Below are 27,792 nucleotides of genomic sequence, written 5' to 3' on the forward strand. Positions count from 1 at the left end.
CTCCCATGTCCTCTCATGCCTCATAATTTCCACTAACACACCTGCTTTGGCCAAGTGTGGGAAGGTGTTCATAGAGGCTTTTTATTTGATTATATCAAGCTACTGTGGCTCACAGAATTAAAAAATACTGAAATTGTTATTAAAACCTTTGTAGAAGGGTGACTAGATAAGGGAAGAGGATGTTTCTTTTTAAAAATTAATTGTAATTTATGGTTTATTTTACTATTTTTAATTATGTGTGTGTCTCTATGTGTGTTGTGCACATGAGTGCAGTTGTCACAGGCCGGAAGAGGGTGTTGATTGTCTGGGCTGGAGTTACAGACTGTTATAAACTGTCCAGCATGGGTGCTGGGAACCAAACTTGGTTCTTTGCAAGAGCAGGCTGTACTTGTAACCACTGAGCCATCTCTCCAGCCGCACCTTTATAGACTTATTCTGGGAGACAGAGCACTCTGGTTCAGCTCGCCCCCCCATGACACCTCCATTTTCATGTGTTTACTGCCTGTGCCTACCCAGGAGATCCTGCATAGCTTATGGGCGCTGCACAGTGTGCCTTCAGCATCTGTGCACATTGCACAGTGTGCCTTCAGCATCTGTGAACATTGCACAGTGTGCCTTCAGCATCTGTGAACATTGCACAGTGTGCCGTCAGCATCTGTGAGCCTGCACAGAGTGCTATTAGCTGCTTTCCCAGTACACCTGTTGCACTCAGAGTAGACATTTGCCATTTTATTGTCCTGGGAAGGACAGGAGTTTGAGTGTCATCTCATGACAAGGAAAGTGAGGCTCTGGATAAGGCTGTGTATCTCCACTGGCTTCTCGGGAGCTGGAGAAAGAACAGTGGGTTCTTTATCTGACCTGTTTTGCTGCTACTGCCCTTGCTGCGTGTCCAGGAGTACCCCCATGTTAAGCAGTGGTCAGCTCTGTCCTCTGGAGATGGAGGGAGATCTGACTCTGGCTTGCTTGGACCAGCCTGTGGGTCACAGTTTGAAAGCTACCTGCTTCAAGGCTAGAAACTAGGTACAGATACTAAATATTCTGCCCAAATGTTTTTGAATATGATATCTTAAAGCAAAGGTATTGCCATCACTTATGTGGGAAAGGCAGTCGTGAGCAGATGGGATGTTCAGTTCGTGTAGTATTTTGGCCGTGTTTCAGTAGAGCCGCATGACGGAAAACATGCCATGAGTGTTATGTCACTCAGTGGAAAACGAATTTTTAAAGGGAGTCAGTGTTGGCTACAGAGGAGTTACAAAGGATTTGAAGTTATTTAGAAATTGAGAACTTAGCTTTTAGTGATTTTATAAAAATAAAAATAGGGAGAGAATCATTGATATGAGTATGGTATAAGTAGGGAGCTTGATCTGGAGACAGAATTTATAGAACGTGCAGGACCAAGATCCATGCCACATGCACTGTTCTGTTTTCCACAAAAACAGAGTGTCATACTCAAAGCCCAGGTTGGCTTTGAACCTGCGGTGAAGCCAGGAATGACTCTGACCTCCTGATCCTGCCTCCGCCATGCCCACGCTGAAGCATTTTTAATGTGGCGACTGTCTGTACTACCCAGAGATGCCAAGATATTAACTTGAGTTTCTTTACAGAGACAGCTTTTAGAAGACAGAGAAGAATATGTAAGCAAACTGAAGTTAGAACTTGAAGAGAAGTACCAAGAAACTCTTAAGACAGAAAAACAGAACTGGCTGAAAGAACAAGAAGCCGGTGTTAAAGAGCAGGTTGACAAAGAGGTGACGACACTGGGACAACTGAAGAAAGGGGCTGGGTCAAAGTTTCTTCTGGTCACCCTGCTTATTAATTTATTTATTTTTCCCAGCCCTGGCTGGCCTGGAACTTGCCATGTAAAACAGCCTGGCCTTGCACTCACAGCCATCTCTCTGCCTGTCTTTGCCTCTTGAGTGCTGGGATTAGAGGAATGAGACACCACACCTGGCTTCCGGTTACTATATGTATAATAACTGTAGGTCATTCTTCCTGAACACGTGACTTGTAATTAATTAGCAAGCATGCAGATAGCCATCTGTTCTGTCTCAGAATCTGGCTGCTAGAACACATCATACCACTTTGACTTTTCAAAATTATTCCATGATCTTTATACAAATTCAGGATATATGTTTTTTTTGGATATTTCTTTGATTCTTAGAAATGAAACTATGGTCTAATTTCCTATTATGAGATGGCTTTAATAAGTCTCCGTCAGTGTCTCTAACTATGTAGTTATAGACATAAATGATTCATGCATTGGATCAGAAGAAAAGTAATGGGCAGGCTCAGCAGCCAGAACTTAATTTATTTAATTACAAAATGTAGTGTGTTACTTAGGCCACTTTCAAGTAAGTATAAGAACATCCTTATGGCTTCTCTGCTCACCCCTCCCCCATCCCGTTAGTCCTTGATTTTCTAGACAGTTTTACTTGTGCTTTCATGTTCCTATATATACTTGGTTTTATGTATCTTTGTGAAATCTGTAGCCCCTCAATGAGAGATGAAGTGTTTATCTGAGACTCACTTACTTTGCTGGGTGTCATCATCTTCAGCTGTCTCTGCTTTCTTACTGTCCTGTAACTTGGTGATTTTGTTTATGACTGAAGGACGTTCGATTGTGTGTAACTTGCATTCTCTGTTAGTTGTCCTGTCGCTGACGTCTAGGTTGGTTCTATACTTAGCTGTCATATGCAGCAAGGCAGTAAACATTGCTATGTGAGTGTCTCTGCCATAGGCTGACTTTTGGGTAAACACCCAGTAGTAGTGTGGGTGCACCTTCTTGTGGCTTTACTTCCAGTTTTGGAGGAACCTGCATCCTGGCTCCCTCAGGGGCTGGACTGGGTTAGCTTTCCTGCAGTGTGCAGGCTCCCTCATGCCTGCGTGTTTGCAGCATGGTCTGCTTGTCTTCTTTCCTGTCTCTTCTGACTTCTTTTTGAGACCAGGCCTCACTTTGTAGCCTGGTACTTGCTATGTAGACCAGGCTAGCCTTGAACTCAGAGAGATCCATCAGTCTTTGCCTTCTAAGGACCAGGATGGGATTAAAGGCATGCACCACCATGTCTGGCTGGTTTCCTAGAAATTTAAGGACCAGAGTATGATCTTAAACACTAAGAAATAAAAAATCAGGCAGAATTCTAGCTTGTTTAAGATTCTGTCATAGATCTGACATAGAGCTTGCTATTCTGGTAGTGTAGTAGCCAGAAGTACTTTTAGAACTCCAGATAGTCAGCAGATGGGACAGGCAAAAGAGGAAAGACCATTTTGCTACTTTATAGCTTTGCATAAGACAGCGTTGCTGGGCATGGAGAACTCATGGAGAGGTTCTATCCGTGCCGCTCCCTCTAACTTAGTTTATACTGAGTAAGGTTTCAGGGGGTTCAGGTCGGTGAGACTGTCTGTTTTTAGCGAAAGCCAAAGAGGAATGTATTTTTGTTGAGTGACCTTCTAACCCTCATATAATAATTATAAGAGTATTTATCAGGCGTGTCCAGTGGCTCTTGCAGGACCCATGTGCCCAATATGCAGAACTTTAAACTTACCTAAAACATGAGATTATTTGTGTGATTATAAACATGAGCTTTATAGATGGCAACGCTGTATCACAGTGTCAGAAGGCCACCGCCCCTCCAAGGTTTTATACAGCTGTAGTTGTCTTTCTTGAGTAACCTTTAATTCTAGTTTTTACTTTATTGAGTACTTTTCTTCTCATGTTCCTCCTAAAAACAGAACATACAAAAACTTGTTCAACAGCTGGAAAAGGAGTGGCAGGCCAAACTGAATCAGAATATAAAGGCTCTGAGAAAGACAACTTCAGACTGTGGCAGTCAGACCGACCAGGGCGGCCCTCCTGATGCCCTGACAGAGGAGCAGGCTCTCAAGGCCCAGCGGGAGTTAGAGCAGGAGAAGGAGATGGCTGTCAAGGAAGCTTTGAGGAAGCTGGAAGTTGAGTTGGAGCTCAAGCACTGTGAGAGCATTACACAACAGGTGAACGGCGCTCAGGGCGGTAAAACGTGGGGCTTGTGGTCAATGAAAATCCAGGAGATGCCGCCCGCCTTGGACCTGGACTGTGACTTTATACATTTTAAATGTTTTAGTGTTCCTAGAATGGAATAGATACTGCAGCGTCTCTCAAGCTTCCTTCATTTCTAAAACTCTTTCTCTGTTCTCTGTTTTCAAAGTGCTTCCTGAAATCTAAGTGTTAGGATGCCGGAGGGTGTGTGTGTGTGTGTGTGTTGTGTGGTGCTTGTTTTAACATTCAAATGAAAAGTTAAGAATCTTTCACATCGAGTTTTATAGAAAATATTCCACTAAAGTATTTTTGTTAGTAATTTTAGTTAAGATCTTAACAGCATTGGTATTAAAAGTCTACGCTGAACTGAGTTGAGTTGGCAGGTGTGCCCCATAGCGGAGCTTTGTAATTCCCATCAATGGCCAAAAAGTGGTGCCATTGCCTTTCGCTTGAAGCATTCACAGCCTGGCTTTACACGTGGGTGAAAACATTTCAAAACGAGACTGTGCGGAGGAAAGTGTTGCTCATGTTATCAGAGTAGAGATGACCTAAGCTCTGTATCTAGGTGAGCTAGTGCAGTGTTCTCCTGGAGAGCTGCCCTGTTTGTGTGTGAGAGATCAGAGTGCAAAAGGCAGGAAATGTCTTAAAAACGTATTATATATTTTATTTTAATAAGAAGTCGCCTGGCCTGTTGATGTAGAATGGTGACAGCAATGCATTCCCAGCACTAGAAAGAGGAAAAACCAAAAACAGTAACTGAAGTAAGGTATTTAAATATCCTTAGCTTTTGATAAATACTTGGCATTGTGTATATATATATATATGTATATATATGCATTATTCTGCGTGTTATTGTAGGATATCTTATAATCAGGAACATAGGCAAATGAACATGTGACATATCAAGGACACCTTCCATCAGCTAAAGTGTCCTGAAATGGAACTGGTATTGCACTTGAAGAGGCAGGAGGATTACCAAAATTTCCAGGCCAGCGTGGTCTACGTAGTGAGTGCCAGACCATCCTGGTCTACAGAGGGAGTCCCAGGCCCCCAATCTTCTGAAGTCTTTACTATGGTTAAAAGAACGTTTCTTAGGGAAGTGTTTAAGAGTGCTTCTCAGTATATATGAGATTTTAGATCAGATGAAGAAAGGTAAGGAAAGCTAGCACGGTATGGAGTAAATGTTTCCAGAAGACATACATTTCTGTGGGAACTCTTATCTTCTTGCTCTAGGTTAACCAGCTGGAGTTTCTGTGCATGTGCAGTTAGTACTGTCACGGGAAGCTGTTGTGTCAGCGCTGCATTGCCATGTGTATATCTGTGTTAGGAAGGAGAAAGAAGTGCAGCAAGCTCTGTCCATGTAATTGCTGACAGATTATCACCCCTCACCCGTAAAGCTCATCACGCCTTGAGTTCTTGTCTGCACCTGAAGGGTCATGTGCATTCTTATGTCCAAATTCATGCTTGACAGCAGCAATCTGTGCTTGCATGAGGCGTGTCTGTGTATGTACTCATAGGGTGTGTTGGTCGAGCAGGAGCGAGGAGGTGGTGAGTATAATGATTGACAGGTGGCACTAGGTGACCCTTTGGCGTACTTTAGTTTTTCTACCATGATAAATAGAACTTTGTTGGAAATGATTGATAGTACTTTGTATGACGCTTCTGATGGCTGCATTGCTCATCAGATGCAGATTCCCACTTCCCCTTTGCAGGGGACAGGATATGAATTTAGAAAGAAGGATTGCTGTTTCCTGTTTGGTATGAAGTTAGTGTGGTTGTAACGCAGGGAGACACAATGTAAAACATGTGTGAGGTCATAGTTTCTGAAGCTTTACCCTTGCTATGCCTCTCTCCTGTCATCTCCTGTAGGTGGAAACAGCTGTGCAGAATGCCCGCAGTCGCTGGCTACAGGAGCTGCCCAAGCTTGCAGAGTACAAGGCGCTGCTGAGAGCCCAGCAGCAGGAGTGGGCGGAGCAGCAGGAACTGGCCATGGCCCAGAGGGTGAGTGCTGTGCGATTCTGTCCATAGCCTCCCACCTCCACTCTGGAATGTACGTCTGCTCTTGGCGTTCAGCCTAAGCAGGTGGAATCTGCTCTTGTCTCACTGGAGGTGAAGGCTGTAATCTCAGCACCTTGAGTCTCTCATCATCCGAGAGATGGCTGCACTTAGAAATTAACCCTGTTTTATTATTTATTATGGACTGTTTGGTTGCAATTGAGAACAGGTCTCTGCTCCCGGTTATTATTTCATGTGTGTGAAGATTTCCTGAATTGTCTGTAGTCTTGGAGCCTGTTCACTTTGAAAATACCCAGCTCTCTAGAAAGTTCATGCTCTTCCAAAGAAAAATTCAGGTGTGCACCCCCCTTCCCCCCATTTAATTTAATCAAAAAGCAAGCAAGCGGAAAATAACTTTAAAGTTTGGCACAGTAATTCTAAAATTTATTTTGAAAAATAAAGGGCTAGCCTTTTTTTCACTGTTCTGAAAAAGGGTTGTAATCCACACTACAGATTGTGTTTGAAGGCAAAAACTGCCTTGCATCACAGCAACACACTATACAAGACAAACTTGAGGGATAGGCCCAAATTTGAGTAAATGTTTAGCAGATTGTTTTACTGCCAGAGAACGAAGAATGGATTGGTTGCTCCATGGTGCATAGTCTTGTGGCAACCCAGTAACACTTTGGGGAAAGTAGTTTTACCCAGCTGTGTGTCACAATAAAATTTGGTTGATAGTGTTAAACGTTTGAAAGATGACACTGTGCTGGGGCTTGCCTGGAACCCAGCCCGTGAGGTCTGATGCTCAAGGTCATCTTTTGCTACAGAGAATTTGAGGCTAGCCTGGGACACAAGAGACTTTGTCTCAAATAAACAAATAGTAACCTTTTAATATTTTCTTACTATAATAGTAAGTATATGAATATTTCTTATTTTTGTGTGTCTGAAATAACTCAAAGTAAGTATCTCAGAGGGAGAGAGAAAGAGGAAACAGTATGATGAGACTCGGCAGTCAGAAAATCATACAGTTGGGTAAAACATAGACAGCTGAGAGCCACAAGGTCTCCAAGAATACAGAGGTATTTACAACCCTGGCACTCGGGAGGCTGAGGCAGGAGGATTCCACTGCCTCGGCGGGCAAAGTGCTTGCTGTGCAAGCATGAGGTTCTGGATTCGGACCCTCAGAGCCCACAGAAAGCCATTTGTGTGCACCTGGGCCTGGCTGAAGATGGCAGGAGCAAGGGGATTGCTGACCAGCCATTCTGGTGGAACAACAAGCTTCAGGGGTAGTGAGAAACTCTGAAACGTGAGCTGGAGCATGGGGGGGGGGGAGTCCTGGTGTCGGCCTCTGGCACATCACAGGTGAGGGCACGCCCACACTAAAATAAGAAAAAAATAGCCTTAAGTCTAGTATAAGCAGATTTTACAGAATGTATGTCACATCTAGATTTGTTTTTTCCTTTATTTTTTATTTTAAATTGCTTGTTTAGTTGGGAGGTTAGCCCAGACCTTAGGATTTGTTGTACTAAAGACTGCCAGAGATGTTCAGATGTGCGCTGCTGACCCTCTCGCCTTGCTGCTGTGCCCTTTAGCTGTCACTTGCACTCTCTGAAGCCAAAGAGAAATGGAAAAGTGAGCTTGAAAATGTGAAGCCAAATGTAATAGCTGTCAAGGAACTGGAAGAGAAAATTCACTCTCTCCAGAAGGAACTGGAGTTAAAGGATGAGGAAGTCCCTGTGGTTGTCAGGGCTGAGCTGGCGAAGGCGCGAACTGAATGGAACAGAGAAAAACAGGAAGAAATTCATAGGATTCAAGAACAAAATGAGGAAGATTATCGGCAGTTTTTAGATGAGCATCGAAATAAAATTAACGAGGTGCTTACAGCAGCTAAAGAGGACTTTGTGAAGCAGAAAACTGAACTACTTCTTCGGAAGGAGGCAGAATTCCAGGCATCTCTGGACCAGAGTCACAGGGAGTGGACAGTGCAGGAGGCTGAGCGGACGCAACTGGAAATCCATCGGTATGGGGAAGACATCCTCACGGTGCTTGAGTTTCTCCTAAGGGACACCTGGAAGGAGGATGCTGGTGATTCACAGGACAGGCAGCTTTTGGAAGTCATGTCAGTTTGTTCTTCAAAATGGATCTCTGTGCAGTATTTTGAGAAAGTAAAAGCCTACATACAGAAAGCACTTCATGATACGCTGCCCTTGCGTACAGACAATGCCGCCTCCGAGGGGGAAAAGGTATGTTTCTTAGAGTCGAGAAAGCTGTTGAATGCCAGGGGTGGTGCAGAAGGTGAGTCTGGTGGGCTTCTCTCGTCCTCATCTTACTATTAATAGGTTAAGATGTTTGTCTTCCCCAGTGAAACTAGCTTTATTGCAGCAGATCTAATGGATTACATTTGTTGCTAGTTTTTTTATTTTTTATTTTATATATTTTTTAAAATTGCTTCATAGCTCTACTACTATGAGGCACGGCATTTAGCCTCTAGATATCTATTACTTAAATATATGTGTGTCTTATTCTTTATAAAAGCATAAAATTTGAGAAATTAAATAATTGTGTTCCTAACCACTTCAAGAAGTATATGTCTTATTAAGACAGGGGGTTGTTTGCTTCTTGTTTTTTTCTTTTTTTTTTCTGAAGAGGTTAGAAGTCAATTTCTTGTCCTCAATGAATTTATGTTGTTGGAGGAGGCTGCTTGTTCATCCCGGCCACCCAGAACTGAAATAATCACACAGAAACGATATTGTTTAGATCACTGTTTGGCCCATTAGCTCTAGCTTCTTATTGGCTAACTCTTACATCTTAATTTAACCCATCTCCATTAATCTGTGCATCACCACGAGGTCATGGCCTACCAGCAAAGTTTCAGCGCGTCTGTCTCTGGTGGAGATTCCATGGCTTCTTTCTGGCTCTGCCTCCTTTCTTCCAGCATTCAGTTTAGTTCCCCACCCCCCAACTCTGTTCCCCTATAGCTCTGCTATAGGCCCAAAGCAGTTCCTTTTTTAACCAGTGGCATTCACAGCATACAGAGGGGAATCCCACCCACATCAGTGTCTTATTATACAAAAAGTAGACAATGAGGTCCCAAAATTGTTAAAAAGAAACAAACGAACAAGAGTTTTGATGCATTTGCCAAAATTCCTGGAGTACAGTTTCATAGATGCTCCATACCAGTGCATGCAGAATGAATTCTCTGTGTCCTTTTAGTCATGCAAGTGCTGTCTGAGGCCAGATGAAACCAGCCTGACCAGTTTAGGATTGAAGGGCGAGGCACTGATAAAAATTCCAGAGTCATGTTCAAGTGTGTGGCCAGCCCGTTTCAGTGTTCAGGACCAGGTGGGACAGTGTCTGAATGGACTGTGAGGCAAGCTTTTGCCATCAGAGTTCGGGTCTGTGAAGACATCACTGTTCAAGACTATTCTAGGCCATTTTCTATCATTTGGTGTTAATGCCTACTGGAAATGCATATAAGCCAGGGTGGGAGTTCAGTGTAGGAGACAAGCTAGCAAGTCACTTTGGGCAAATCTGTGTCATTGGCCATCCAGAAAAAGAGAATCCAGCTCCCTGGTCCAGTTCCTGACCCTGGCATCTGCTGGCCTGTTTGCGTCCTACATATGAAATAGGACAGAACTTTAGAACCAGAGGAGCCGAAATGGTCAGTCCACCTCGTCCCAGTTCATCCCAGTTCATATGTTTATCTTTGATTTTACAATGATGCTACTATTATGTAGTTGCCATCAATAAAAATGACTTACTTCCCATGAGCATTGCTTAATACTTCATTGAGAATCTTGGGGAGAAACAATTAAAATAAGAAAAATAGCAGGTTTTAGGAATGGAGGTGATGAAGAAATCATGTTGCTGCTTTCAAATTTGTTTGTCTAGGAAAGAGTCCTGTTGAAATAAGAGCGGCGGGGCTGCGTCCCCAACACCCCGACCGCTTGGCTAGCTCATGCCCGAAATAACAACACACAAACTGTATTCATTTAAAGAACTGCTTGGCCCATGAACTCTAGCCCTTACAGGCTAATTCTCGCACCTGGTCTAGCCCATTTCTAATGATGTGTGTAAGCACCCCAAGGTGCGCTTACCGGGAAGATTCTAGCCTCCGTCCATCGTGGATCTGAGCTTCATGCGTCTGCCTCAGAGTGCAGAGCTATCGCGTCTACCCGGGAGAGCTGAGCATGGCGTCTCTGCTCCAGCAGAGCTGTCCGGTCTCTCCGGAAGCAGAGCAGAGTCTGACCTCACTTTCTCTTCCGCCCAGAATTCTATTCTGTTTACTCCTCCCATCTATGTTCCAAGCTGAGGGCCAGCCAAGCAGTTTCTTTTATTGCTCAGCCAATGAAATCAACAGATTGATATATGACACTCCCACATCAGAGTCCTTACAAGTGAAAAAAATGGCACTCCCTTTCTCCTGCGTGTGTTATTGTAGATGGTTATTACATCCAAGGTCTAGTTGCTGATAAATGTGATTTTTCCTATAGTGAAAATGTGGGATTTTCAAGGCATTTCATTTTATGTCAGTGCAAAAATCAGTCTGGAGGTCTTTGAGGGCCTGCAATTACACAAGCAGTGTAAGCTCATCCGTGTGACTTATCTGGCTCATGGGCTGTGGACATGAGACAATGCGGCTAAGAGCTGAGACTTTCACAGCTCTCCATGGGTGGGTCGAGCTGCATTCTTGAGGAAGATGGCTTGACACACCTAATCTCTAGTTTGTCATAGAAGCAGGACTTGACCTGCTGCCCTGTAGCCACCACAGCTCCAGGACACTGGGGGTCAATTAATGATTCCTGTACACATTCCATAAATATGAAAGTGTGCTGTATACATTCCATAAATATGAAAGGCTGATTTATAGTTTATTAAAGCCGTAGGGCTTAGAATTGCTCATGAAAATTGAGATAAACCAAAGCTTGCTAAGACAGGAAGGATGCAGGAAGTGAGAAAGACAATTTTTTAAGAAAATGTACTATTGAAGGATATTACTAAAATAGTTCCTAATAGATAGAAGAAAATGGAAATATTGAGAGAATTCCAAGCAAACTTAGGCAGTATGTTCTCTCATCTTCCAGAGACAAATTAAAGCTAGATAGTGTTGGTAGTGTTCAAAATCTGAACATTCTGCTTTTAAAGCAGTGAATTTGGTAAGTAGAATGCCTGAGAGTGACGGACACTAAGAGTCTTCGTCATGCAGAAAGGGCCTGGTGCAATAGGTTCACTTCTGTAAGCATTGTCTGTCTTTAATTTAGCATTCTAGCATCTTTCTTACCTAGTAACAGAATATGTTAAAGTACTTATTTTTGAATATGTTAGTTGCTAGTGGATTTGAGTCCGGTTACAGTGAGAGTGTGCTAGATTTTCAGGAATAATTCTGGTACTGTTCATTCTCTCCTGTCCCGTGTCTGTTGCATTTGGATGTTATTCCTATACCATCCTAAGAGAGACACCGCTGATGGATAGAGCTAGACTGTTGATAGGCAGTGTTTTCTTTTGTTTTTCGAGGCAGTGTTTCTCTGTGTGTAGCCCTGGCTGTCCAGGAACTCGCTCTGTAGACCTGACTGGCCTCAAATTCGGAGGTTCACTTGCCTCTGCCTCCCAAGTGCTGGAATTAAAGGTGTGCACCACTACTGCCTGACTTCTTTTTGTATTTTCAGTATTAGAATTACATTTCTTTATTCTTTAAAGTTAGGATTTTAAACAAATATTTGTAGATATTTCCCCCAGGTATTAAGTAAGACGATATTTTATTTCAGAGGAATATGGTTAAGACCTCCGTCAACTGGAACCCTGGCCAAGGAGACCCTGGAGTCCCAGCACCCTTTCCTGTCTCCACCTCTGGACGCTGTGCTCAGTCCTTGGCTTTGCCAGAAGCAAAAGCGGAAACTGGTACTGATTTTGTTTGCTGTCTAGATTGCATTTTGTATCCAGGGGCAGGGTTCTCTTAGACCCTCTTCCATCCTGCTGGGCTTTCCTCCATTCCCAAATGATGCTACAGAGTGAAGAGTGAGAGGCAGGTGGACCAGTCAGACATTTAGACCTGACTGTTGAAAAATCGAGGGTTTCACAGAAGGGAATTGCCAAATATGGACAGTGAAGACTACATTCAAATCACTGAAACTTGTTTGAGTTGTTTCTCTATTTACTTAAAATACAATTACATCATTTAGCCTCCCCCTCATATCCTTTCAATCCCTCCCATCCAGACCCCCAAACTCATGATCTCTTTTTATTTCATTATTATTGATGTGTGTGTGTGTCTTCTGCAAAAATGTTCTTCAAGGAGAGCTTCGTTTATCTGTGGGTGTAAGGATGGCTATTAGAATGCAGTTACTAATGATAGTCGTTTAGGAAGTGGCAGTAAGAGACTCTGTCTCCTGAGAGTAGGGTTACAGACAGTTGTGAGCTCCTGTGTGGGTGCTGGGGATCAAACCCAGGTCTTTTGGAAGAGCGGCCAGTGCGCTAAACTGCTGAGCCATCTCTCCAGCCCCAAGTAACTTACTTCTTATGCTATGCTGCAGCCCTTCGTATTCAGAATTTACCTGGGAATAGGAATCTGTTGATTATTCCTGAGATTTCTGGAATTGGCAAATCATGAGTCCATCCTTTCCCATATACTGAACCTTTGTAGTCTGTTCCTGTCCTCTACCCTCTGCTGCTGCATAATTGCCCTTTGTTGTAACCTGCAGAGGACCGATAGCTGCCTGGGTCTTGAGCCACACATTCTCATGCACCTAACACAGTAGGCAGTATTGCAGTGGTCCTTAGGTGGCAGTTCTTGTCTTTGCTCTCATCAGACCCTTTCCCCTTGCCTCTCTGTTCTAGTTGGCTGGGAGTACCTTACTGTGTTAGTGGATGGCAGTAGGACCATAATTTGTATTTTGTTTCATGTATCACATTTGTAATAGCTTGAGATTTACATTGTAATCTGTTAAATGGTAGAGACAATATTTAGACATGACTTGGCGTCTTATGAAAGAAACTGGCTTGGGCTAAAGGCCAACAGCACTGTGCAAAGATTCATTTTTCTTCCCTTGTCTTTTTTCCTGTAAGTGTATCCATAAGCTCATTAGGAAAGACTTTATTCTGTTAAATCCTAGTATCTGTCTTAGGGTTTTTATTGCTGTGAAAAGACACCATGGCAACTTTTAAAAAGTAAAACTCTTAATTGTGGTGGTTCACTTGCCATTTCAGAGGTTCAGTCCATTCTCATCCTGATAGGAGTATGGCAGCCTGCAGACAGAGAAATAGTTGAGAGTCCTACATCTTGACTTAGAGGAAGTTGTCTGACTGACACATGGCAGTATCCTGAGCATAGGATACCTCAAAGCCTCCCCCATAGTGACACATTTCCTCTAACAAGGCCATATCTGCTCCACCAAAGCTATACCTCCTATTAATGTCACTCCCGATGAGATTATGAGAGCCAGTTACATTAAAACTACTACAGTACCACTTCCAGAAGTTACCATGGGGGATGTCAGATTTGCTTATAGTTTCCTAATCTTGTTATTTTAAGTAATTTAACCACTGATGATGAAATATTTGCTATATGTCAAGAATATGAATAGTAGTGGTAAGTTATGAAAGCTTATAGCCAGGAGCCCACCGTTTGGCTTAAGAAATAGTGGGTCTGCAGGACTAACACAGTCCCCACAGCATCTCCCAGCCTGAGGACTAACACAGTCCCCCACAGCGTCTCCCAGCCTGAGGACTAACACAGTCCCCCACAGCGTCTCCCAGCCTGTGGCAACAGAGTCTGATTTTCAAAAGCCGTTTTATTTTTTTTATTTTGATATATATATACATATATATATATTAAAACATGATAGAAATGGATTAATGCATTTTATATTTGTAATTTGATTTTCCTCCATCCAACATCATGCTTCTATGATTTGTCTATGTGATGAAACCCTAGTTCACCTATTTTTATGCCTATATTATTATTATTATTATATTGTTGACATAAGTGTTTCTTGAGAGTGGACATTTAGCCTGGTTTTCAGGCTTACTGTCAGTCTTCAGTGAGAAGTCTGAACTCAGCCTGCCGCACCAGTGCATACTCCTACAACTCTGGTGTTTATGAGCAAAGTTGGCACTGTTGAAAAGAAACAGGGAAATCAGGAGGGTGCTGCAAATAATGTCTCTGGGCCACTGACTCGGTGCCTCGGATACTCATCACCTGCCCAGTGCCTACTTTCTCTCTAGTTTAGTGTATCATTCACAGTCATAGTTACCTATCGTTGGTGACACTTTTGTATATTACTTTAATTTTATAAATTCTATGTATTACTGGTAGCAATACTGTTATTTATTGTACTCTTACTATATGACAGGTACTTAACTATATGCCAAAGGATTTTGTTTATGGCTTCCAAAACTTTTAAATAAATTTAAATTTGTTGATAATTTCTAGCTTACAAAAAGTAGTTACAAGAATAAAATATTACAAGAATAAAATAGTTTCATGAAACACTCAAGTAGCTAGCAATACCTGTTGATGACATTTTTTCTGTTTTGTGGTAATGTGTATCATGTAAATATCATTCATTCTAGAACTATCTGAGGGTATGCTACATACATTGTGATATTTTATGCATAAATGCCTTAGTCTGTGTTCTCTAGGAATAGGGTTTTTTCTCCTCTTATAATCTTAGTATAGAAAATTTAACATTACAGTGTCAACCTGCTGTTTCATTCTGATCTTGCCAGGGTACCCAAAGGCTGTCTACTGTGGCGTGTGCTCTTTCTCCTTGTGTCTTATACCCATACGCCTTTGCATCCTTTGGTGTAAATCATCCCACAGCATCTTTGTCTTTTTCATTTTGAAATGCTGAGGACTAATATTCTTTCTTTTCTTCCCCCTCATTCTTTTAGTTTGTGTTTTGGTTTTTATTTAGTTAATTTTACATCCTGGCCACATTTCCCCCTTCCTCTTCTCCCATTTCCTATCCCCCACCTTGCCACCTCCCATCTACTCCTCTGTTTCTGTTCAGAAAGGGGGAGACCTCCCTTTTCAATACAGAACTTACTCATTTGAGGTTTATCTTCTGTTTTTCATGACTGTTTGGATTGTGTCTTCTTGGCTGGAAGGCTGCAGTAGTGGTGTCTTTTCACATTTGGGGCACATAGTATTCGCTTTTCTTTTATTGTTGAGGTTAATTTTGATCACCTGGCCAAAATTGTGTCCAGTTTATTCATTATAAAATTACTGTACTCCCTCCATCTGCGGCCAATAAGCAGTCTGCAGAGAGGCGCTTTGAGGACCGAGCAAACAGCCTTCCTATTAAAGCCTTCTCTTAAACATGGCGGGCACTGGTGGTTCTTGCCTGATTGTCTTTATTGGCCTCGTTGAAGAATGATAGGTTTTCCAACTCTGAACAGTTCTCTACATTTACCAGTTGGCATTCAGCATGTTTTTATAATTAAAAAAAATCTTTACTTGCTGGTTCATCCGTTCAACTATTTACCTGTCTCTCCATCCGAGTCAGTAGTGTATGATTCACATGTTCTTCTTCTTCAGTGCTTTATAGTTAATTCGTGGATTTAATCAGCTCTCACATTGCTCAGCAGCATCAAGGGAGATTATCACCTGTGTCCTTGTTCTGTGCTCATAATTTTTAGTTCTTTCCTTACTGTCTGGCGTTTCAAGGTATTTCTGTTTCATTTTGTATATACATGTACTTTTGAAGGGAGCCATTTCTTAAAAATTCTTTTAAGAGGTTCCCTTTATGGGGAATGGTATTCAATATTAAGATCTGGGCATTGGTTTTGTAGCAGTTATAAACTGGATGATTTTATCGAGTTTTATGTATCAAAACATTAAGTCAGAGGCTAAGTAACCATGCCAGCAAGTATTGGGACCGAAGTTAGACCTGGCCTCTCTCTTGAACACCCTGTTCTTTCAATTACGCTCTTGCCTTTGGTCATGAGTTCTGTCATCTGGGCTTCTTTTTTCTTGCTATCCTGTAACCCAAACAGTTTTATAAAAAGGTTTTGTATCATTTAATTTTTTTCCAGATAAAAAGAGCGTTGAAATTAAAGCTTTCTGCTGTGAACACTGCTTCCAGGAGCTTGAAAAGGGAAAGCAGGAGTGTCAGGAGCTGAGACGGAAACTGGAGAAGAGCCGCAGGCTCCTTCAGCACTTAGAAAGGACACACAGAGCTGCAGTGGAGAAGCTTGGAGGTTAGCGCTGCAGGCTCGCTGCTGCTGTAGGAGGCTGGCAGGGCCTGGCCGACATGGTCAGGTGGCACGTTGTTGTTAACGTGGGCACCAGTGGCACCGTTATATCCAAACTGATATAATCCAGTCTGGATCTATATTTACTAATTAGCATTAGTAAATATCTTTCTTGATTATGTGACATCGAAGGCCTAAGTGTGTGTCAGGCAGGGCTCTGTGGCTCTGGGAAGTGGGACTAGCAGAAGTAAAGCCTGTGGGTCTGGGTAGCTTCCATCCGGTCCGCTCAGGCATGCTGTCAGGGTTATCTGCTATCATTTGCCACTGCCCCTCTGAAGAAGGGAGCTGTTGGCCTAGCATGGCTCCTCCATTCTCCTCTTCACTCACCTCTTCCCTGTGTTCTTGATTGTACATTTGAAATGTTTCCAGTTGTTTTCTTGGATGCTGAGCCTTACCTATGGTGTTATGTGTACATGACTCTGCTGTTTAGTTTTAGGTCTAACTTTCATGCTTTTGGATTAACTCACAAAATACCGTATCTGATTTTCCACATTAGATACTAGGCACAGCTGTGTGTCCTGTATTTCCGCATGAGTTTCTCATTCTCTCTGTTGCTGTTCTGTATTCTATCATCCAAACTGTTTCCTGAGGATACAGGATGTGCCTTGTCTTCTCTGCAGAGTCATAGTATCCACAATATACTACTTAGTAAAGGTTTGAATGAATAATAATAATTTAAGAAAAAGCTAAATGTCAGGGTCCCAGAAATTGTGTAAAGGGTGGGAGGAGTCAGGCAAGCACTTTTATTTTTTGCATTCACTTCATGTGTAGTCTTGCCTGGATGCTGACACTGACTCTCGAGCCTTTCTGCTCCCTTTCCTATCTGCTCGTCTGTCCTTTGTAAAGGCAGCTAAAAATGGACTGGATTCTAACACTTTCTTATTAAGCCCTCTGCAGTGGTTGTAATTTATGTATAGTAATATTTGACCTGGATTGTAACACTTTCTTGCTAAGGCCTCTGCAGTGTTTATAATTTATGTATAATAATAGTTAACATTGTCGGGAGGTGGTGGCGCACGCCTTTAATCCCAGCACTCGGGAGGCAGAGGCAGGCGGATCTCTGTGAGTTTGAGACCAGCCTGGTCTACAAGAGCTAGTTCCAGGACAGGCTCCAAAACCACAGAGAAACCCTGTCTCGAAAAAACAAACAAACAAACAAACAAACAAAATAGTTAACATTGTGCACCGTGATCATAAAAGAGTTGCCTTATTTACTTAGAGGCAGGATCTTATTACATAGCCCTGGCTGGCCTAGAACTCACTTTGGAGGCTTAAATGACCTTGAGTTCACAGAGATCCATCTGCGTCAGCCTCCAGAGCACTGAGCACCTGTTGCCTTGCCTGGAGTAGTATGTAGTTCATAGGCTCTGCTGCTGGGCTGCTTTGTTCAGTCGCTGAGCACTGATATGCCGGATATAATCTGTTAAGATATGTAACACTGTCCTCATTTTGCATGTGGGACAAACTCAGGCTTCGAAAGATAAGGAATTTGCTCAGGCCCATCCAGCCACCAAACTGAGTTAGTGCTTACTTAATCTTGGATCTGCACCCTGCAGGGCGCATGTTCTACTTCATAGCCCTTGGGCTCGGTTAGCCTCTCCTGAATACCTTACACCATGTAAAAGAATGGCACATACTTTAGGGTATTTTCTGTTGAGGTTCTTGCTCAGCGATTTTTTTATGATCATAAACTATACTAGGGACTGAGCATTGGGGAATGTAGCTTGCTGGTAGAATTCTTGCATACCATGTACACCACTGAGTTCTAGATGAAGCACTGCAAAAAACGAAGCAGACCCATTCTGGAGAGCTTCCAGTTAGCTGGGAAGGTCAGCACATGCACACCAGACGGTTGAACACCAGTTTCAGGGTGTGCGCAGTGGAGGTGAAGAGGAAACAGATTTTAAATGTTGAGAAACTGCATAAGGGAAAATGGAGTGCAGGGCTCACTGGGGAGTGAGGACACGGGGGAGAACTGGTCCAGTGCGGGACTCACTGGGGAGTGAGGACATGGGAGAGAACTGGTCCAGTGCGGTGCTCACTGGGGAGTGAGGACACGGGAGAGAACTGGAAAGTCGGCAGCCCCTTCTGAAGGTGCTTTCATAGGGACTTAGGAAGGAAGATTAATGCTCACTTTCTGTTACAGAAGAGAACAGCAGAGTGATTGAAGAACTAATAGAAGAAAACAATGACATGAAGAATAAATTGGAAGCCCTGAGGGCCCTTTGCAGATCACCGCCACGGTAAACCTTTATAGTTAAGACCATTTCGTTTCTAAGCACCTTAGTAATTAGTAGAAACATCATCCTGGATGGGTTTAATGTGTTATTCACATTGAACAGATTCGCAGGAAAGGCTGCATTAGTGCACTGTTTTCTGTCACTTAGGCTATTTATATACACGCCATGTGTATGATGTTCAAAAAGTTAGGATTTGGGGCTTATTGTGGCCTTTCACTAATAAGAGCAGAGAAACCTTTCCCTGTGTTACTGGGAACCTCCTGCACTGTGCCCTTCAGTGGCTCTGTCCATTTTCATCTTGTGGATTTGCCAGTGTTTACTTAGGCAATCATAATGTTGATTTGTTGATTTCCTTTTTCTGTTTTGTTCTTGAGACAAGGTTTAATGTCCCCAAGGTTGGCCTCAAATGTAGCTCAAGATTACTTGAATTAATTTCAGCCTCAGTCCAGTGAGTGCTGGGATTATAGGTGTGTACCATGAGTCCTGATTTCTGGGGATGGAACCCAGGGCTTCCCTCTACCACCAGAGCTTCCGCCCCGGCCTTCCTTTTATATTAAATAACCGAATAATGGTGGTTCCTTTATGTGGAATCCTGGGCACATCTCAGGTTATATTATTAGATCGTAGGAGTGAATGTAACTTTTCAGGTGACGTTTTTATCACAGCCTCTGTTGTTGTGTGATCTGTTGTTGTTCTTAGGTCGCTGTCTGAAGGAGCCATTGAGACCACATGGCTGCCATGCAGTAGGCAGGCCTTGGAAGAACTCCGTGGGCAGTACATTAAAGCGGTTAAAAAAATTAAACGTGAGTCCCTAAAGAGATCGTCAAGATCCTTGCTGGTGTAGGCCTCTTGCACTGTTGTGAAATGGAAACTCAGGGTTTGTCATTTTAGTGAGTTTTCCAAACTGCCTTTTCTTCAGCCTTAGATTATTGATGTCATCTCAAAACTGCACAGTAATGGATTAGTTTGCCCACGTGACACAAATAGGTTTTTTTCCTAACATTTACTTTTATTTTATCTGTATTCGAGTTTGTCTATGTGTATGTGTGTGTCTGCACCATGTGCATGCCTGCTGCCTGTGGAGGCCGGAAGATGGTGTCAGATCCGCAGGCACTGGAGTTAGGGATGGTTATGGGCCACTGTGTGGATGCTGGGAACTAAAGCCTGGTCTTATGCAAGAGAAGCCACTGCTTTTAACCAGTGAGTCATCTCTAGTTCTCAAGAGCAGTTACTTTTATATTCTTGATTATCATTTTTTGGTCTTTGTTTAGTCCTCAGGAACAAATTGCCTTAAAATGTAATAACCTCACAACATAAAAACTTGCACCGAAGAACATGCGATGGAAGACTGGAACATGGCTCAGAGGCAGAGCTTCCGCAGCCTGTGAGGGAGGGGGCAGAGGAGGGCGGGGAGAGGCCAGTGTGTCACCTGCGGCAGCTTCCTGTTATAGACAGAGGGACTGTGGGAGAATCCAGTCAGTGTTATTCTCTCTTATTCCTGCGACTCCAACTCTGCCACGCTTTGTCAGCACCAGCCACTCTGTAGAGCATCTTAGGGATTCCAGAGTACAGGCTCCTGCATTTCAACTACAGAAGTGCAGGGCAGGAGTGAGGGCCTCAGTACAGCAGTCGGGGTCTGTAGAGGAACATACTTTCCTCCTAAAATTGCTTTCACAAAAGGCAGGAAAAGTCTCAGATTCTAATTGTTGGGTATCAGAGTCCCCTGTAGATGTGAAAGGCCGATCAGCACCATCAGTGAGATTCTCAGTTCTTTGTGCTAGCAAAGGGCATAGTTAGAACAAACAGTACTTACACGTTTCCATTGAGAAGTGGAAATTAAGCCGTTTTCATCCTGATATAACACACGTTATGTTTTAGTTAACTTTTAGAAGGGTAATTGGAGGTTTTGTGGCAACATCATTTTAATTTTCTAAGCAGAAAGAAGGGACTGTGAACCCCCAGTTAGCAGTGTCCATAGAGCGTCTAATTTTCAGAAGTTTACTGGCACCGGCAGGGCAGCCCTGTGTGAGCGGCATTCCTAATACAGTAAGAGTGGCCGAGTCCTGGGTGTCAAGTGCAGCCCTAGATCTAGGTTTTAAAAGTTAGCTTAACCAGCAGTAGCACAAATGAAAGCCACACTGACGAAGGGAAAGGTATGGAGTAAGACTGTGTGCCTTTCAGAAGGGAGCACGGTTCTCCCCGCTCTGCAGAACACCTTGTACAGCCCTCGTGAGTTGTTTACTCTTCCATAGATGCTGTGAAAGCACCGGCTAAGGATGTGTAGCATGGTTAATACAAACCCAGAGACAGATATTGGGCTTCAAACTGAAGATCAGAAAAACACAGCAGCCAGCCACCAGAGAGCTCTTACCTCTATGAGATCTTCAGACTAAAAAATCAATCCTGTCTCCTCCCATTTTATATTCCTCTCTAGGGCTGGGATTAAAGGCGTGCACCACTACCACCCAGTTTCTATGGCAAACTAGTGTGGCTCCTGGGATTAAAGGTGTCCCACCACTGCCTGGTCTATATGACTGACCATGTGACTGTTTTACTCTCTGATCTTCAGGCAAGCTTTATTTATTAAAATACAAATGAAATAGCACTACAAGAATGGACTAGAGATTTCTAGAACACAAGAGAATACGAGTTTTCCTCCTTTCCAGTGTCTGCCTTTCTGCTCACTGCTGGGCATTTTTTTCTCAGGGGAATCATAAGGCACAATAGAACACATGCTCCTGCTCATTCATCGAGTGCCTTAGAATACGACAGAATGCATCGTGGTTTTCCCCACGTGCAGCCATCTCCATCTTAGGGCTAACAGTGCTTTTCTTTTGAGTCCACCAAAGTGCACTGGGAAGTGTTCTGTTCTAAATACCATGGAAAGCACAATGTTTAAACCATGCTTCCTTCACCTCATCTGCCAGAAAACTGGTCTGAAGTTTGCTCCGCTGTTTTTGGAAAAACAGTGAAAGTTGGGGTTCTCCACCCTCTGCAGGTGACATGCTTCGATACATTCAGGAGAGCAAGGAAAGAGCTGCAGAAATGGTAAAGGCAGAAGTGTTACGGGAACGGCAGGAAACTGCCCGGAAGATGCGCAAGTATTACCTGACTTGCCTTCAGCAGATCCTGCAGGATAATGGAAAGGAGGAGGGGTGAGTTCAGTGTACGCTGTGTGTCCTGACCACACCAGGACTGTGTGCCGTTGTTTCCTTAACCACAGAACTAACTGTTTATGCGATCAGTGTACATTGCATGTCCCGACTGCACCAGGGCTGTGTGCCGTTCTTTCCTTAACCACAGAATTAACTGTTCAGGTGATCATGAAGTTTAGGCTGGATTTCCCTCAGCGTTGGCAGAACTATTAGGAAACAATCCCAGGACTGAGGAGTCTCATGTATTTCATTTAAACTGTTTTGATTTTATGTTATGGAATGCCCCCACAGAGCTGAGAAAAAGATTATGAATGCCGCTAGCAAACTCGCTACAATGGCAGAGCTGCTGGGGACAATCGCGGAGTCAGACTGTGGAGTCAGGTGCGCACAGGCAGGCCCCTCAGGTGGGTTCTCTCTTCATTTGGATATCCCGTGTTCTCTGTATGAGAAGGGGCGGCTCTGTAAGGAGTTAGAGTTGACTTAGAAGGTAGCGTGAGGGGTAAGGAGAATGGAGAAAACTGGTCTGTGGTTTCCACAAGTAGGCTGCATAGCCTCACCAGCTGCCACTGCGGCATCCATCCTGAGAAGTGGACAAGATTTTAAATGACAAAGCATGAAAAGAAAAAAGGCAAAATTGTAACTGGATTTTGAGTGGTTGCAGTTGATAGAAGTTGTAGGATGTGTGAGAAAATGGGAAACCTCAGCTCAAAACTGCCCCACAACAGCAAAAGTAGGAGTAAACCTATTTCACATGTGGGATAGTGTGTCCCAGGAGAAGCAGTGGCCCATGGGTGCCAGTGATGAGCTGGTGATGTAGACAGTGCCCACGTGGAAGCACTGCTTTTATTCCTCCCCTTTCCTTCTCCCTTCTCTCCAATTTCCTTCCTTCCCCCTCTCCTTCCCATTTCGTTTCTCTTTTCCTTCCCTAACCGCAGTGTTGGGCCAAGTGGAAGCAGAGCAGGTATCTGGACGTGAAGAATGTACTGTTAGCCTCTCTCCCTGAGCGTCTGCTCTCAGGACTTTCTGCCTCCTTGGAACACAGCTCCTCAGTCATGCAGCACAGACAGACACTGCATTCAAGACATCTAAGAGATAAACATTTAACCAAGAATCATCATTTATTTAAAGAACATCATCACGAGAGAGATGCAGAAACAGATGCAGAACAAAGCTACCAGAATGCGTACCTAAGACAAGAATGCTTAAAAAGCAGAACCTGAGGATGTTTGGCAGGATAGTAAATGTTCTTAGAAAGATGTAAACTTTAGGGAAGTGGAGAAGAAATGAATATGTGCCTTCCAAACTACCAGAGGAAAACCTTTTAAGAAAAGGTTTAGTCTACCAAAATCAAGGAAGAGAGAAGGCTAGAAGACATGCATAAATGAACACTAAAAGTAGTTTGCAACATCAGCAACCACTGGATGTGAATGGGGTAAGGGTTTTACAAACACTGATGCTGAGTTCTCGTAAAAATAGAACTCAAGGTAACAGAATGAGAACAAGGAGATGAAATGGGCCATTAGAATTTAAACGTAATCACGTGAGTGGACAAAGTAGCACACACATTAGAGGGGCCCATTATAATGAGATGGTCTCCCATGAGACTGAATAGCACAGCTTTAGTGTCTCAAAAATAAACGCTGGTAGAAACACAGGAAGAAGATTACTGTTTCAGAATTAGACATGCTTAACATGCTCTTGTGGAAATTCAGCTTCTGACCTTCTGGTCACCTGGCAGCAGAGATTTTTTAGGCACCCAGAATGTTTCACAGAGTCACAAGCATTACTTGTGGAGGTTTTTGATTGGTCGCTTGAGGTACAAATGGCAGTGGCAAGTAAGAGAGCCATCCTTTGGTGTCAGAACAAGGATGTGAAAATCATGTGTCCAGGAGAACCGGCTTCTGTCGGTCAACTCAGGGTTGCAAGATGACCACTGAAATACAGTTCTGTGGCTGTTTTTCCTCCAATCCAGTGCCCTGTCCTGACTTACAGAGAATGCTTGCCCTGAACACTAGAGAGATGGGGTTGTTCTCCTGGGCTTTCTTTGTCAGAAACTTCATGCTTGACCTCAGACTCAGAGCAACGTTGAATCGCCGTCAGCTCTTAAAATATTGTAGTACCTACTTAAAAAAAGATGGCATGCTGAAAATAAGGCTCCCTTCTCTGGTGACTCCAGCAGTTGTCAAGTTGACATAACACTAGCCAACACAGTTTGTAACGTTTCAGCCACAAAAACTACCATTTCTATGGACATGAGTAAAAGAAAATTTTATTTGTCTAGCACTGATGCATTTTCTTTAATAATACACAAAATTTTATATTCTTCTCTATAAAGTGTTAATTTTCTCTTAATTCTTTCTTGTGCTCCTATTTGTTCTTTTGCACATAGTAGCATTTCCCTTGACTTCAGAGATGCTGATGGGCGTTGAAAGATCAGAAAGGAGCGGTGTGAATCAGAGTATTCCACATTACAGTGAACGCAAACCAAACAGTGGGAAAACCATGCCCAGAAGTGTGTGTGAGCAAGTTCCTAGGCGGACGGCTGCATCTGGTTTACAGAGGCGCTCAGAGGATCCAGAACACAGAGAAAGAAAGCCCGTGCCTTCCACAGCTTCGCCTTCAGACTGTCAGTGTGGGGATGAGAGCTGCAGGCCCCCAGACATCTTGGCAAAGAATGTTGCTCCTGAGTTTATTCCATGCAGGGGTGAAGGTGGCTTGGATTTGCGCGAGAAGAAAGACCCACCCGGTCGAGCTGGCTCTGACTCACTTCTTCATTCAGCCACCCCTTTCCTCAGAACTGCCGAAAAGAAGTCTTCACCTAGATGCACTTCAGGATCCGTCCACCCACGCCTTAGAGGGCCCAGTGAGATGCCAAGGTTCAAAGCACTTATGTGTACCGAGAGTGCTGCATCTGAGAAGAGTCGGGGTGTGGGCTCTCAGGACCCTCCAGTGAAGGATGGAGGGGGCCCCAGTGGCTCTCCAGGCTGGCTTTCTGATAGTGCTTTACCCTGTGGCAGTCGGGCTGGGCTGTCTCTGGACGAGAGCTCCCAAAGCACTCAGGAGGTGCTGGGGGACTCTGTTCAATTGCAGCAGTTCTCAGCAGTCTGTCTCCCAGATGCCCAGAAAAGTGATCTGGATTGTCAGAGTGGTTACCCTGCAGAACTGCCCAGAGAAGCCCTGCATTCCCAGCAAAGGAGGACAGGCGCGCCTCTGGGCCACTCACCCCAGCAGGCCACTGATACGTTAAAGCCAGCCTTCAGAAAGCTGAGTGGCCCGGGACCATCTTCAGTGTGTCAGAAGCCTTCAAGAAAGTTAGCTGCTCCCCTGACTAGCCAACAAGATAGTGGCTTTGACAGCCCATCTGCCAATCTAGACTAATCATGTGCCCTAGTTTAGAAGAATCACTACTATTTACACGAGAGGCTGGATGGAAATCCTTTATACTGAAAATCAATTCCGGGGTCTGCCAGTTTTCATGTGCCCGAGTAAAGTTTTCTCATGCAATCACTTGAGGCTTGGTGTTGCCTTAATCTTGAGGGCCTGGGTGCTGTGCTGTGTGATCTGCTTCTGTGTGGTGCTTTCGTCAGTTGCTCAGCTCTCTGTTTTTATATTTTTAAGCTGACTTATTTGCAGTGTTAAAGTATTTAATAAAGTTGTGTGTAATCTGTAGATTTGTCATGATTTATTTTGTAGTTTATAGTCTAGAAATGGTATTTTGACATCATGCTTGAAATCGACTCAAAAAGTACAGACTTGATTACTTGTGTATGTGACCAGCCAGATGGAGTGTAAAGCTCAACTCATAAATATCAGTATTTGTGTATTAGTTTTCACTGATTTTCCTTATGACTATTTTTTGATCTATGCATTGTTTGGGAATATGTCACTTTATTTCCAAGAATTTGGGAACACCCCTCCCCCCAACATATACACACACACACACACCCTGAGTTTTTCCCTATTTTCCATTGTTTTTGGAGAATATAGTTTGAAAGATTCCAGTTCTTTTATAGAGGCTTGTATATGGTCTCCGGTAGCTTTCAGTGTGCAGTAGGCTTTTGGTTAATGGCATTGCCAAATCTGCCGTAACTGTGCTGATAGTTGTGCCTTTTGGTCTGGGAAGCATGGGATATGGAGAGCTGCAGCGAGGCCTCAGTGCTTCAGAACACTTGCTTTCCTGGTGGAGGACCTGAGTTCAGGTCCCAGCATCCACATGAGAGTGGCCCTCACCTCTGTCTAATGCCAAGTCCAGGAATCCAAAGCTACCATCTGTCCTCTGCACACGTGTATACGTGCACACGCGCACACACAGACATACAGACACATAGGCACACACATGCAAACATACAAACACACACAGAGACATAAGCGAATACAGTCACACATGCAGACATAACACAAACATATATGTATGTAAATGTGTAAGATCATTTCTTACTGTGTGGGGTATGTTCATTTCTGATTATAATCATTACATTTCCCCTCGGTTCTGTCATTTTGTTTCATGTATACATGTTAGGAGTCTGTTTATATTTGCTGTATCTTTCTAATGTACTGATCCTCTACCATGTAGGATACCCTTTGAATTTAATAGTTCTTATCAAAGTTTATTTCACTGTAATGACTGTAGCCACTTCAGCTCTTTTATGATTATTGTTTGCTTGGTGTCTTTTTGTTTTTTCTGTCTTTTTACCCCAACTTTTTATCCTTTAATTTAATGGGAATCTCTGGCAGCATATTGCTGGAACTTGCTTTTTTTTTTTTTTTAATATAAACAAGCTCCCTTTTTCTCCTCTTTCCTTTTTCTTCCCCTTCCTTTCTTTTTGAGACTCTGTGTGTGTGTGTGTGTGTGTGTGTGTGTGTGTGTGTGTGTGTGTGTGTGTGTTGGGTGTCGGGTGTGAGGCCTTCCCTGGAGCATTGTCAATTCAGAATTCACATGCCAAACCAACTTTTCCTTCTCCCAGTATCTTAGCTAGGGTCTTTATTGTTGTGAAGAGACACCACTATCATGGCAACTCTTACAAGGAAAGCATTTAAATGGGGTAGCCTGCTTACAGTCTCAGAGGTTCAGTCCACTATCATCTTGACAGGGAACATGGCAGCATGAAGGCAGACATGGTACTGGCTACATCTTGGCTTGCAGGAAACAGGAAGTTGACTAACAACTAACACACTGGCAGTATCCTAAGCATAGAGAACCTCAAAACCTGCTCCCACAGTGATACACTTTCTCCAACAAGGCCTTATCCACTCTAACAAGGCCACACCTAATAGTGCCACTCCCAGTGAGATTGTGGGGGCCAATTACCTTCAAACTACACATTCCACTCCCTGACCCCCATAAGCTTGTAACAGTATCATAATGGAAAATGCGTTTAGTCCAGCTTCAGATGTCCCCATAGTCTATCACAGTCTCAGCAATGTTTAAAAGTTCAGAGAGGAGGGGCAGACTCTGCTGAACGTCTCCCATTACCCTCATCACTGGGAAAACTGGAGTCTTCCTGGAACCATTTTACTACAGTAGCATGTTTCATGGTGTTGGAAAGATCAAAATGAGGTTTTTTTGTTGTTGTTTTTGCTTTTTTTTTTTTTTTTTTTTGCAAAGGTCCTAATGACAGTCATACATAGTGAAAGTTTGGTACATCTGAGCTGAGTAAATAAAGCACATTAGCTTCCTCAAGGCTCTGGATGTGAAATCTTCCCCCACTGACCCCTGTCGTCCATGTTTTCAGCACTTGGTAAAAATGATACGCGAGTATATCAATTTTAGATCAAGTAAATTTGTGTTCCCAGGATGCACAGAGGTTGACCGAAAACTAAGTTTTAAGAAAAGAGAAGAGGATCTCCTAAGATCGGCATGTATCTGGCCCATCGCTAAGAAGAGTTGGCAGCATCTCCATCTGGAGATAAAGATGTCATCCGCTCAAAGCCAACCCCTCTCTCTTCCAGCCACCTCCCGAATACGGGTAGTACAGGCTGACCTTCACAGGGCCTTTCCGTTTATTTACCTGTTCCAAAGTAAACGTTTAAATGCGCGAGGGTAGCAAATCTCAGAGACACCAGGAGCACCCAGTGGCTTCCTCTGGTGAAGCACCAAACTTTGTCCTTTCTAGAGAAGTCTGTACAGACCAGAAACAAA

At 43.4% G+C, this 27,792-nt stretch overlaps 1 protein-coding gene across 9 annotated transcripts in view; it reads left to right on the top strand.

Annotated features, from left to right (window-relative positions):
- The window catches only part of Cep152 (centrosomal protein 152), a 59,229-nt gene extending 33,907 nt beyond the window's left edge, over positions 1–25,322 (top strand). For 6 of the 9 annotated variants that reach the window (XM_050134179.1, XM_050134180.1, XM_050134175.1 and 3 more), the window contains 11 exons: positions 1,605–1,748; positions 3,730–3,987; positions 5,882–6,013; positions 7,600–8,250; positions 11,773–11,905; positions 16,040–16,204; positions 18,405–18,501; positions 19,198–19,301; positions 21,497–21,653; positions 21,945–22,057; positions 24,043–25,322. In XM_050134179.1, the coding sequence (XP_049990136.1) occupies positions 1,605–1,748; positions 3,730–3,987; positions 5,882–6,013; positions 7,600–8,250; positions 11,773–11,905; positions 16,040–16,204; positions 18,405–18,501; positions 19,198–19,301; positions 21,497–21,653; positions 21,945–22,057; positions 24,043–25,031 (2,943 nt within the window). In that variant the 3' untranslated portion in view covers positions 25,032–25,322. The remainder of the gene's footprint in view (positions 1–1,604; positions 1,749–3,729; positions 3,988–5,881; positions 6,014–7,599; positions 8,251–11,772; positions 11,906–16,039; positions 16,205–18,404; positions 18,502–19,197; positions 19,302–21,496; positions 21,654–21,944; positions 22,058–24,042) is intronic. The other 3 variants (XM_050134176.1, XM_050134181.1, XM_050134183.1) reach the window with 3 other exon arrangements.
- Positions 25,323–27,792: the final 2,470 nt, after the last annotated feature.

Source organism: Alexandromys fortis, unplaced genomic scaffold, assembly GCF_014885135.2.
Source record: "Alexandromys fortis isolate MF-2015 unplaced genomic scaffold, M_Fortis_MF-2015_v1.1 scaffold_6, whole genome shotgun sequence".
NCBI classification, from domain to species: domain Eukaryota; kingdom Metazoa; phylum Chordata; class Mammalia; order Rodentia; family Cricetidae; genus Alexandromys; species Alexandromys fortis.